We start from the raw sequence: 13,697 nt of genomic DNA, 5'->3' as shown, positions 1-13,697 counted from the left end.
TCTTGCGGCACAAAACCCCAGATTTTTTTCAGCAAGCCAGTTCATGACCGAAAATAAGTTGGATATGGTGAAACAAGTGCAGCGTTGTGACCCAGTGCCGACAACCATAGATAAACTTTGGAACCAGGTGAATGCAGCACAGATGGCTATACTACAGGACGTCATTCACGCCTAATACAAGTCAATGCCATCAATCACAGAAAAAGTTATTAGGGCCCATAGCGGACCATGAGCCTACAAGGCAACAGGACACTGCTGAACCGAGGTGACTGGAATGGTAATCATTTCTGCAGAACATACTGATGTACATGTCCTATGAATATAGTCATTCAAGGTGTTGTTCTTTATCTGGACGTAAGTGTAGTTCATGCCTAACACTACCATAATTCAAAAGGCCCACCACCTAAAACTGTCACATTAAAGTGTCAACATTATAACAACTTAGCTAGCAGACAAACCAAAGAGACAGCAAATGGTATTTTGTCAATATAAGACCAACTTAAGTGTTTCTTTGTTCTATGATATTAGATCCCACAGCTTACTTCTACGATGTGTGGCGAGTATCTTATACAAAACATTCAACCACCCACAATGGGCTTGGCACCAGAGCATAGAGCACTAATATGTTGTTGCATTCGTGCACTTGTTATTTTGCCAACATGTTTTTAGGCATGAAAGTTTTTCCAAATTGGATATGCTACACGATGTGCAATAATGATAACTAAATAATTAGTTACATTTTCAGTATTTGTATGCACAAAATAAAGCTTTGATAAAATAGTTCACCTGGATGCAATTTGCTATAAAATAGCACTTATTAAATAATTTCATTTTTTCACATTTTGAGGCAGAATTCACATCTATATTTGCATTTATCACAAATGTGAATTTTTCAGGTCCCTAACCATTGCACAAGAAAGGCAAATTGCTAGAAGAGAGCACATGTTCTGGATTTCCTGGAGACAAAGTTCTGCTGTGATATGGTTAACAGGAACATCACAGAGTCGGAGTAAAATGGTGCATCAACTGCAAATGTACTACAAAGTTGAAGTACATGGACAGTACCAGAGTTGTGGGCATAACGTCTAAATTTAACATGGATTCACCTCAAAATTCTGGCAGCACATGGAATAAATAAATATCACGCCCAGCAGTAGTGAAATAGTGTGCACAGTTTGAGTGAGGTTACACAGACACGGATGATGCTTATTGGGAATTAAGGTCATCAACATTGACCACAGATGACAATGTCTAGGCAACTGAGAAAGTGATTTGCAGCAATCGCAGATTTTCCAACAATGTGGACATTGACACACTGGTTCTCAAATGGTTCTGTAACAAAGGAGTGGATTTCTGTCATTGAGCAACTGAATGAATGGCAGAATGTTTCTACTGTTGTTTACAAATACTTGGTAATAATGTTGCAAAACAGTCGTTTATCTGTGTCACTTTGAAGTGTAGTGCAGCATTCCATAAAGGTTACTGGGCCTGCCATAATAATTTGTAAATTACTTTTTGAAGTCCGCTTGTAGAAGAAGCACTACAGGTCACTAGAGAATGGGGTAAAGAGTAAATAGAACAAAGGAAAATTGACACAAAAAGTGTGTACTGACTTGAGAAACATGAATATTTGGGGCAGGTGCAGAGAGTGAAAGAAATTTGTCATGGAAGAAGCAACACCGTATATATATATATATATATAAAGAAAATAATACATCTTACCTGCTAAATATCATGGATTCTTAAAAATTTAGACATTATAATCCATTGTTTTTATGAATTCAATTGCAGAGCAAAATTGTATCCACCAGTACTGCTCTTCACCTTCAAGTCTATTTCCATAAAAACTGTCAACATACTGTATAGTTGACAGAAGTGATGGCGGATTTGCCTGTAATATAATGGAATCATGAGGAGTATCAAAACACATTTGTAAAAAAGATCTGACACACACTTGAGTCTGTTTACATATATCACCCACGTAAAATATAATACGAGATTCAGGAAAGCAAGCAAAACACAATGAACAGAATTCAACATAATTACAAATGTAATGTGAATATAAGTGCCCTGTCAAACACCGAACCTGTTAAGAATCTGTAAATGTTATGTTTGATTACAAATCTACATAGTCATCCAATATCTGGTTACACATGTTCACATGACAACACTGTCTAATACACTGACACCAGCTGATAATGAGTGCTAAAAACCCACTTTTTATGTTACTTCCAGCATACTAATGCTTCTCAATATACAGCATTTCCAAACTAAATTACACATTTCTTTTCGCAGCCCAAAACGACATCATCTTTTAGTGTATTTCTCATCTTCAGGTCACACAAATAGTATCATGACAGGTTTCAACTTCTCAGTAAGTCATCATCAGTTGTTCTGTGTTCCCCTTAGGCAGTATACCTCCTTAAAGGCTTTAATTGTCTAACTGTTTGAAAACTGCACTGATGATGGAAATCAAAACTTTGGGTGAAATTAGTTTCAGTGTTACACCCTAAGCTGAAGCTAATTATCTTGATGTTTCCAACTACTTTATGCTTAAAACAATTACTAATACAGCATCACATCAACTACTGCATGAGGTATTGTGCATACTGCAGAACAATAGTCCATCAATAATTCCCCACACAACCAAAATACAAGCCATGCACTGCAAAAGGCAAGTCTGCATACAAGAGTGATTCAGGACGTGGCTACTCTACTTTTCCACTTCTTAATGTCAGATTCACCAATGTAGCAGCTGAGAGTAAAGATTCTGACTTCTCCCAACTACAAGGTTAAGCCTGTGACAAAGTTTCTGAGGCGCAAAGAGTCAATTGAAATTAATCATCAGCTAACCCTAGTTTATGAACTGGACATTATGAAGCCATTCTCTACATGTCATCAATACATCCATTATGTAGAGTGCAGAGTACAGCCATCTGTATCTGTCATCAATGATTACATGGTGGAGCAGATGCAGCAGTGCGCTATGGATAATTAACACTTTGTAATTATGGAACTCAGCAGCCACTGTCCTCCTCGGATATTCTCATAACCATCGCACAAAATCATCATATTGCGCTTGTTATTTCAAAAATTTTGCCCCAAGACCTTGTCTAGCACACACTTCCAAACATGTATCAATATCATTGACATTTCCACTAAGGTATATAAAGAATGTGATAAGTTTCTGGATAGTATCACCACAGGTGATAAGATGTGACTCTCTTAATGTAGCCTTAAAACTAACCGGAAGTAAGTGCACTATCAACATACTGTATGGATATACATGCAAAATGAAATTCAAGTGGACTATGCTGACACTGAAAGCGATTTGCATGGTAGCATGGAAAGAAAGTGTCTTCTGCTTATAGACTTCTTGCCCAGATGGGACTGTTACAGGGAAACACCGGGCAAATTGTGATTACACAGTCAGAACAAGGAACACCTAATTCCCAGTTCATGTGTTGTACTTATCGAGACACTACTTGCCAACATTGGCTTAGTACACAACACAATATAACACAGTACCCAGCTAGGATTGATATAGAATGTGTTGTTCAATGCTGCCAATTTCCATCTTCGCCTGTGTGTGAAGAAACTAATGACCAATAAACATTTTCACAATGACAAAAGAGTTGCATATGGCTGCCACACATAAATCTAAGTCCCAGACACAAGATTTCAACGAAACACGAATGCAAAAATAGTTTCACACTAGAACAAGCTCAACAAAAATGGTACTAACTCATTTAAGAATCAACATACTGGCTCATAATGAATTACCATGTTTCATTTATGCAACTAATGAGTCATGGAAACACATTTCAGTTACTGACAAAATGTCTTGTCATTCTTTTAGCAGACATGCATTATAGAGGCCATGTCTGTTCCTTTACAAAGATTCTATGGCTAAGAGTGTATTCATACACATATTGCTTGTAAATTCCAAGCTATAATGTGCAAGCATATAAAATTCCAATAATAGCATGTTTCTGGAGCTCATTGGCAAATCCGTTTCTCTAACATCATATTTGCTAGCTGTCATCTCACTGTTATTTCTTGTGAGTTTTTTACTATCCCATGCTATTTCTTCTGAGCTACCAAAGAAACGCTGCACATTACAAAACTTATGCTGCCTACAACAACATGAAAAAAGGAAAACCACATGGAACATGGAAGTCAAAGCATATCTCACTTTAAGAGATTAGAGGTGATATTGTCACAGATTTAGAAGAGCATGAAGCCTCAAGCTCACATCTATCACCTAGAAAGTTCTTTCAAATTTTTTGCATATGTTTACTTCTAATCTACAAGAGAATATAACATAATTCAAACACTACACAACAACATCAAGTTTTAAATTGCTGCTTTTTAATATTTTATTACAATTTTAGATTGTGAGTTATGGATAAAAATGTTAATTTTTTCCTACATACAAATTACTCAAATTATATTTAACTGAACACCTGAAATACTGCTCTATGTTGAAATATTTTTTAGCTGAATGACAAAGGAATGTTAAACTTACAAAAAAGTTACAGTATTTCGATACAGTCGTACACCAACACATACCTTTATTAAGACATACACAAGGACAGGGATGAAGTCATCTGCAGAGGGAACACCATTATCACTTGCCAGTGCCAATAAATTCATTATTGTTGTTGCACAACGAAAGACACACAACAATTTGTCTCTCGGTGTCTTGTATGCAGATATTCCTGCAATTTCAGCTTGAGCTGATGGCCACGGACATTCGTAATGGAACATCTGCAAAATTTTATAGGTTGCAATAGAGGTTACTGACAAAGTACAAAATTTACTGTGTATAAAATAGCACATGATCCAAACATAACAGAAAAAATGAATATCAATAATTCAAAATGATGGTTGTAAAATTACCGTAAGCTACTGTAGACTACAAAAGTAAGTGTAAACTATGAAAGTTCTCCCAGTAGCTTTGCTCAGTTAAGATTTTAACCGCATAACCTAATTGTTAGGTGTGTTGCATACCAATCGGGCGTTATCTCATTTCAACTGCTTTAATTGTGTATGTGATCAGTGTCTTACTCTATACCTCTAGAAACTGGAAGTGGTGAACTGTCCAGAAACAGAGTGAAGATATATAAAGACCTGCGTAACTGATGAAACAGTTTTGTTCTATGCAATTATCCTCCTGTCTGTTAATTAAAAATAATATTATTTATAGCAAAACTGAAATTGTCAGTGTTTAGGGGCAGGAGAATTTTGCAAAAATGTTAATTAGTGATTTTTAGTGAAATAACGCAAGATCTGTGATTTTTATATTGCAAAATTTGCAATTTTGTATAAAAATGTTATAAATGTTAGGACATCAGTTACCTAATATTCACAACTGATAGTTATTGAATGTTAAAACTGCATTTTGACTTTTAATTACCTCAAGGCTGTGGTTCGTATATAATCTTACTGACAGCTCATTTCTGGCAGACAGCAACCAACGTTGATGTGACAAAGAAAATAACACCAGTACTAGCAAAAATAACATTGCATTTGGGAAAAACAGAATTCAGCAAAACACAAAACGAAATTTGACAAAAGACAACAAATCTGGAAAATAAATACCAAATTTGGAAAATAAGCACCACATTTAGAAAATAAGCAGCGCATTTGGAAAGTAAGCACTGCATTTGGAAAATAAGCACCGAATATGGAAATTAAACAAGAATGAATGACAAAAACATATCATAGAATTTGGCAAAAAATTACACCAAATTTGCCAAAAATGTAGCACAGAATTTGGCAGAAAAGGAACACCAATTATGGCAAAAAATAACACTGAATTTGGTAAAAAAAGGCACCCAATTTGACATAAAATTAATCTTTATTTGGCAGAAAGAGCACTGACTATGACAGATATTATAGTACCAAATGTAGCACGAAATACGTCAACTTTGGCAAAATAGACTGGATTAGGCAAATAAAAAGATAACGAATTTGGCAAAAGAAAGAACTAAATTTTTTTTTATTTCTGAGATAGGTGCATTAATTAATGACACATGGTACTGAAGTGATCCTGAAGCCACTACACATAATTACTTAAGCAAATTTTCTGCCTGGTACAAGGCAATTAAGTGTCCTGTGGACAGCTGAGCCACTTTCTCATTTAAGGGATGTGCAAATAGCCACTACTACGAACTGTAATATTCCAGTATACTAGTGAAACTAATACACAAGTGGAATAACACCAAGACCCAGGACATCCATGGTATCCCAAATGAGATTATTAAAATGTTATCCAAATTTATCATTAAACACTTGGCCAACATTATCAATGAAGCTCTCACAGCAGGACTGTACCACCACAGTTTAAAAACTGTTGGAGTGCTACCACTGTACATAAAAGATGACTCTAGAGAACCTGAGAACTACAGACCTGTTACTGTTATACCAGTAATATTTAAAACCTTCAAACATAATTTATATAATGTATCAATAAGCTTCTTCGTATCACAACATATTCTAGCCAGAAACCAACGCAGATTCCAAAAACATAAATGCACCACTTCAGCAACACAAGTACTTATGGACAGCGCACTGCCAACACTCGATATGGAAGAATGTGTAATTGGGGTATTCTGTGACCTATTAAAAGCTTTTGATTTAGTTAATCACAACATTCTTTTGGAAAAGCTACCGTATTTACGCGAATCTAAGCCGCACTTTTTTCCGGTTTTTTGTAATCCAAAAAACCACCTGCGGCTTAGAATCGAGTGCAAAGTAAGCGGAAGTTCGGAAAAATGTTGGTGGGTGCCGCCACAACTAACTTCTGCCATCGAATGTATGTAGCATTACACAGGCATGCTTTGCAGGCACAAAGATAAATACTGGCACCAAAACCTCTGCGTCAGTTTAAAAAAAAAAAAAGGTTGAAGACGAGTTTTTTTTTTCTCCGCCCCGAGTTTCGACCCCTGCATTTTCATACATTATCCAACGAAGTAAATACAAATTCTGTATTGTTCATCTTTGAATGTATCAGCATTTCAATGTACTACGAAAATCCGACTGGCAAGACTGTTTGGGATGTTTGTCAATATGGCCAACTCTACGTTCTGAATTTTTCCTACCTGTGAGAAGAGATGGTTGCTAATAGGAACTTTTATGAATTGTGAATCACATGCAGTATTCTCTTCACTGTAAGAATAATATGAATATAAACATATTGCCATGCATTGTTCCGTGTTTGCTGGTATCTCATTTAAATCCTGTCTGCCTAATAAACTACGAAACTAGAGTGAGACAACAGCAAACGTGGAAGAATATACACATTATGTCATGTTTATATTCGTATTATTCTTATGCCTAATAGTGATACAGTCAGAAATGAAGCACAGCAATTGACTAGATTTTTAAATCTAAGATGACTAATTTCTGTGCAGAATGTTACGTACTAAAGAGGCGTCTGCAAAGATTTTCAAACGGAGAAAAATTTTTGCTAAACTCTCATTCAGAACTTCTATCAAACGCAGTATATTATTTGGTTCTTGTTGATCATTATCAAAGAAAGCAGCAGTGTAAGTAACAACAAATAGCAGTCTCTTGCCATTGTTTTGCTAATGAGACGATTCCTCTCTCTCTCTCTCTCTCTCTCTCTCTCTCTCTCTCTCTTTTTCTTTAATTGTAAGCGGCGGTAGCGTGCACAAAAGCAAGCCACGTCATGAGCGGCGACAGGCTGTAAACACTCATTATCAAAATGCGACAAACAGTGCATGACACAGTACAGCAATGCATTTTCAGCTTACAGTGACGTTAACACCTATAACAAAGAGAAAGGCGCTTATCAGATCAAAGAAAAATAAACAATCAATTCAAACCAGACGAATCACATGAAAAAGGAAGGGTAGCCATATAAATACGAACGGAGCACCTGACGCATAGCAATGGCTACTTGGTAAAGCTTAACTGCTAAGCTTATGACTCGAACCAAACTACTGTAGCTGTATCGTCATTCATTCAACATAAATTGTGTCTCATATTACAATGGACCAACTTTGTTTCGATTTGGAGGTGCGGCCTAAAACTTTTCTCTCCCCTTGAATTTCGAGTCTCAAATTTCAGGTGCGGCTTAGATTCTGGAAATTTTTTTTTCCCTTGATTTCGAGTCTCATTTTTCAGGTGCAGCTTAGATTCGAGTAAATACGGTAAAATTCTATGGGGTGATGAGAGACACTGCATTCAATCTGATAAAATCCTACTTAAGGAATAGATATCAAAAATTAGAAATATTAGAAGGGGGAGTAATTAATTCTATTCAGACATGGGGAAGGTCCTAAATGGCATGCCTCATGGAAGTGCCTAGGGGCACTGCTGTTCTTGGTGTATACTAACGAGCTTCATGATAAACTTCAACAGAATTTTATACTATCTGCTGATGAGAGAAATACAGGGTGTATCAAAAAGAATCACCTCATTTAAAAAAAAAATCATAACTGTTATGTTATTTGAGATATGTATGTGAACAATGCACTGTCAGAAAGAGCAAACACTTGAGTTTTACATGGTTCCCCCTAGGTAGCAGCAGTGTACGCTCACTTCAGTTCTACTAAAACTGGTGTCAGGACAATAGAAAGCGTTTTGTGTTCTACATTTTGCACAGTGTGTGTCACCAAAAGCTATTCAACATAACTTTCGTACTACGTATGGTGTGGATCTTCTTACAGCGCACAGCATTAGACGATGGCATGAAAAATTCCGAAAACAGGTTGTTAGTGGAAAAGCAAATTGCCGGGCTGTCCCCGAGTGTCTGTCACAGACGTCAAATGCATCCACCGTAGTTTTACAAGGAGTCTGCATAAATCCATTTTCCGTGCAGTTTGACAGCTCAACATTCAGCCGATGTCCATCTGGCACGTGTTGCATTGACGTTTACACACAAAACCATGCAAAATTCAGCTACTGCAAGCTCTCTGTAAAGGTGACAAACAACAACCTGTGGAGTTCTGTAATTTCATTCTTGGAAAGATGGAGGATGACGGTTTTCTTCCATGCTTAGTGTTTTGTGATGAGGTAATATTCCATTTAAATGGAAAGGTCAACTGTCATAATGTGAGAATATGGGGTACAGAACAACCTCGTGAAGTTGTACAACATGAGAGGGATTCTCCAAAATTTAATGTGTTTGGTGCAGTTTCACGGGAAAAAGTGTATGATCCACTTTTTCTGCTGACAACACTGCTACAGGAAGCACATATCTTGATATGCTTGAGAACTTTCTTTCCCACAGTTGGAGATTGAATCAAACGACTTTATTTACCAATAGGATGGGGCACCGCCACACTGGCATCTAGAAAGTGTGGGAATTTTTAGATTGAAGGATTACTGAACGATAGATCGATTGCACTGGACCAAATGATTCAAACTTACTTTGCTGGCCTCCAAGGTCAGCAGACCTGACTGTATGTGATTATTTCTTGTGGGGGTTTATAAAAGACCCTGTTTATGCGTGTCCGTTACTAACAACAATGAATGCACTGAGACATCACGTAACAGCAGCTGTGGAAGCTGTAACAAAAGACATGTTCGTTATGAAATGGAATTTGGGGGGGGGGGGGGGGGGAGGAAAGAAACCCTTTTTGAAATTCTCGTTCATCAAAAAACAAAATTCATTCTATATATTTATTAGCTTCACGAATACAGATGTTCCAAATTGGATGATTTTTTTTAAACACCCTGTATTTTAATTAAGGGGATAAACCTCAAAGAAGATACACATGGAGCTGAAAGTGTTTTACATAGAACAGATGAATAGTATACAAATAATAAATGGATATAAAATTACAAAACTCATCATCACAAGCTTTAAAAACAATAAAAAAAATAGTTTGTGCAAAAGATTAAGGAAAATGGCTTGGCTAATTTCTGGGTCGGCACCTCAATGGTAGATTAAAGTAAGACACAGCACATCAACTGCTTAAGCAGTTAATTAAATTCATGCTGCTATGCACTAAGTAAGTAAGTAAGTAAGTAAGTAAGCCAAAATAGTTTGTATTGAAGTCCTCAAAATGTTTTACTTTGTGCACTTTGAATCCACAAAGTCACATGGAACAGAACTATGTGGAAGTCCAGTAAATATGAAGAAGTTACTTATCATACAGGAAAGGGATATATACATAATGACCAATGCCAAAAAAGCTACAGACAAAAATTTAAACTGCTAAATATTTTAACAGTAGGGGTGTATCTATTCAATTGTCTTCCAAACAATATCAGCCACACAAAGAACATTAATGGCTTCAAGCACACAGCCAGAGAAATATTGAAAAATCCATTTCATTTCTTAAATGAATTTACTGATTACTGCAAGGAAAATCCAAAAAGCAAGAAAACAGATGTAACCATCATCCAGTTTTGTTAAACACAGTGTACCAAAATTGCTCTCATGTATTCTGAGGCAGGTTTTTTTACACCAAAACAAGAAAAAAAGTTTAATGTACATGGGCTCTACAATGCACACATTAAGAGCTGCACTTACTCAGCTTTGATACTGTTGAACATGTCTCTTCTATTAAACAAGTCCTCCTAGCTCGTAAGGTATGTATTTTAGAGCCCATGTTTACCAGACATTTTTCTTTCTTGTTTTGGTGCAAGTATGTAAAGGGAATATATACACACACTGTATGTATGTGTGTGTGTGTGTATGTATGTATGTACACTATATGATTAAAAGCATCCGGACACCTGGCTGAAAATGACTTACAAGTTCATAGCACCCTCCATCGGTAATGCTGAAATTCAATATGGTGTTGGCCCACCCTTAGTCTTTATGACAACTTCCACTCTTGCAGGCATATGTTCAGTCATGTGCTGGAAGGTTTCTTCGGGAGTGGCAGCCCATTGTTCACGGAGTGCTGCACTTAGGAGAGGTATCGATGTCTGTCGGTGAGGCCTGGCACAATATTGGCATCCCAAAAGTGTTCTATAGGATTCAGGTCATGACTCTGTGCAGGCCAGTCCATTACAGGGATGTTGCCATCGTGTAACCAGGCTGTGCATTATGAACAGGTGCTCGATCGTGTTGAAAGATGCAATCGCCATCCCCAAATTGCTCTTTAACAGTGGGAAGCAAGAAGGTGCTTAAAACATCAGTGTAGGCCTGTCCTGTGATAGTGGCATGCAAAACAACAAGGTGTGCAAGCCCACTCCATGAAAAACATGACCACACCATAACATCACCGCCTCCAAATTTTACTGTTGGCACTACACATGCTGGCAGATGATGTTCACTGGGCATTCGTCATACCCATCGGATCACTGCATTGTGTGCCGTGATTCATCACTCCACTCAATGTATTTCCATTGTTCAATTGTCTAATGTTTTCCTTACACCAAGCTAGGCGTTGTTTGGCATTTACTGGCTCAATGTGTGGCTTATAAGCAGCTGCTCGACCAATTAATCCAAGTTTTCTTACCTCCCACCTAACTGTCATAGTACTTGCAGTGGATACTGATGCAGTTTGGAATTACTGTGTGATGGTCTGGACAGATGTCTGTCTATTGCACATTACGACCCTCTTCAACTGTCGGCAGTCTCTGTCAGTCAACAGACAAGGTCGGTCTGTACGTTTTTGTGCTGTATGTGTCCCTTCATGTTTCCACTTCACTATTACATCGGAAACAGTGGACCTAGGGATGTTTAGGAGTGTGGAAATCTCGCGTACAGACGTATGACACATGTAAATAAATGCAAATGTCGTGTGACTAGGGCCTCCCGTCAGGTAGAACGTTCGCTGGTTCTATTCGACTCCACTTTGGCGACTTGCGTGTTGATGCAGTTGAAATGATAATGATTAGGACAACACAACACAAAGTCCCTGAGAAGAGAAAATCTCTGTTTCTCGGCCGGGAATTGAACCCGGGCCCTTAGAATTGACATTCTGTCGCACTGACCACTCAGCTACCAGGGGTGGACATGACACATTTGACACCAATCATCTGACCACATTTGATGTCCGTGAGTTCAGCAGAGCACTCCATTTTGCTCTCTCAAGATGTCTCATGACTACTGAGGTTGCTGATATGGAGTACCTGGTAGTAGGTGATAGCACACTGCACCTAATAAGAAAAACATATGTTTTTGAGGGTGTCCGGATACTTTTGATCACATAGAGTATGTAGATTTAAACACAACGGATATAATCATCTATATTACTATATAAGGACAAGTCACAGTTTAACATTGTTACCAAAAATCTTGGTAAGGTTCTTGACTGATTTACTTGAAAATTTTACATGAAGCTGTAATAAACATTTGGACAGAGAGAGGCTACACAAGGTGTTCCTTAACATTGAGAGTTCCTGGCCTATGTACTTCAAATTTTCATGATACTCTAATAAAATTTGGATGTGAATAGATTACATATTTTTAAAATGTGTGTAATATATAAATATACAGAAGATACAATAGGCAAGTGGTGCTGGCAAAAAGCCGTTGATCAATTTTGCACAATACTCTGATAAACATTCAGATTTCTTTCTCACAGTCAGTTTTAACAGGAAACCAGTAGTGTTGTTGTTTACTGCGAGAAAGAAATGCTGTGGTTTAGTTTTCTTTATTGTAGTCAATTTTAGCTACGATATCATGGCACTTAAACCATTAGACAAATTATTTCTCATACATATATATTATTGCCCCTTACACATAATTTTAATCAAACTTTGCATGCAAAACAATGTGCTATTTCATTTTATTCTTTACAGTTAGTTTTAACAGAAAACAGGAAAGTTGTATTGGCTTATCAGCTTACAATTAGAATACTACTACGCAACCTGTATTATCTGAAACTTTGTAATCCTACCCATTTGTCGATTAAAACCCTGTGGAATACCTTTATTGAAGCTACATTCTCAGACCTAGCAGCAGGAGAGATCTCTCTCTCATACACCATATACCAATGACCCCAACAGATTTACCGATTCATTTTAAGCAACTTCAATTTCCAATCCAGGCTTCCTTTGCAACATCAATAAACAAGGTGTATAGTCAGAGAGATGGGGGAAGGGGAGGTAGACAGAGTGAGGGGAGAAAATGAACACAGAGAGGAGAAAGGAGGAGGTGGATGGAAAGAGGAGGAGGAGAGGGAGACTGCAACGTATATCCAATTTGCAAACATGTTTAGCAACTGCTAAGCACTGCCAGGTTCACTGGTATTATAATAAAAATATGATAAGATCCATAATGATGGTGCCCACAGATGTAAGACCACACAAGTGTCATTGCTCCTGTAACACCACACCAACATTTGTATGGCCCCACACCTTGTAAGCTAAAACAGATGAATACATTTGACATATTTTCAAGGACTTTGGGTTGCTATTATACTGTAAAGCAGAACTGAACACACTGTATAATACCACATCCTTAACCACTGTAATTTTGTCAGACTGTAGAGCCTTATACACTAACTCAGACTGCACACCTCAGAAAGCACTGAGTGAAAAAGCAGGTAACAAAGACGGTAGAGAAACCACACAAAAATGGACTGTCTCATTACAAGCAACAGATACTGACAAAATCTAAAACCTTGTAACATAAAGCTATGGACCAGACGTTTCAGGTATATAAAGCTTCACCAGTGTTTGATAAATTTTCTTGCCAACAAGCCATGCCAAGTGAAGAATTTTTATGTAGTTTACTCGTACGAAACACATCAAAGAGTACA

General features: G+C 37.3%; 1 protein-coding gene across 2 annotated transcripts in view; it reads right to left on the bottom strand.

Annotated features, from left to right (window-relative positions):
* The window catches only part of LOC126248294 (GTPase-activating protein and VPS9 domain-containing protein 1), a 369,886-nt gene that overhangs the window by 15,364 nt on the left and 340,825 nt on the right, over positions 1-13,697 (bottom strand). For both annotated transcript variants that reach the window (XM_049949157.1, XM_049949158.1), the window contains exons 28-29: positions 4,573-4,770; positions 1,723-1,891 (exon numbers count right to left, since the gene is read on the bottom strand). In XM_049949157.1, coding sequence (XP_049805114.1) covers positions 1,751-1,891; positions 4,573-4,770 — 339 coding nt within the window. In that variant the 3' untranslated portion in view covers positions 1,723-1,750. The remainder of the gene's footprint in view (positions 1-1,722; positions 1,892-4,572; positions 4,771-13,697) is intronic.

The sequence above is a fragment of the Schistocerca nitens genome, chromosome 3, assembly GCF_023898315.1.
Source record: "Schistocerca nitens isolate TAMUIC-IGC-003100 chromosome 3, iqSchNite1.1, whole genome shotgun sequence".
Taxonomy (NCBI): Eukaryota; Metazoa; Arthropoda; class Insecta; order Orthoptera; family Acrididae; genus Schistocerca; species Schistocerca nitens.
This window is presented reverse-complemented; position numbering and strand designations above follow the sequence as displayed.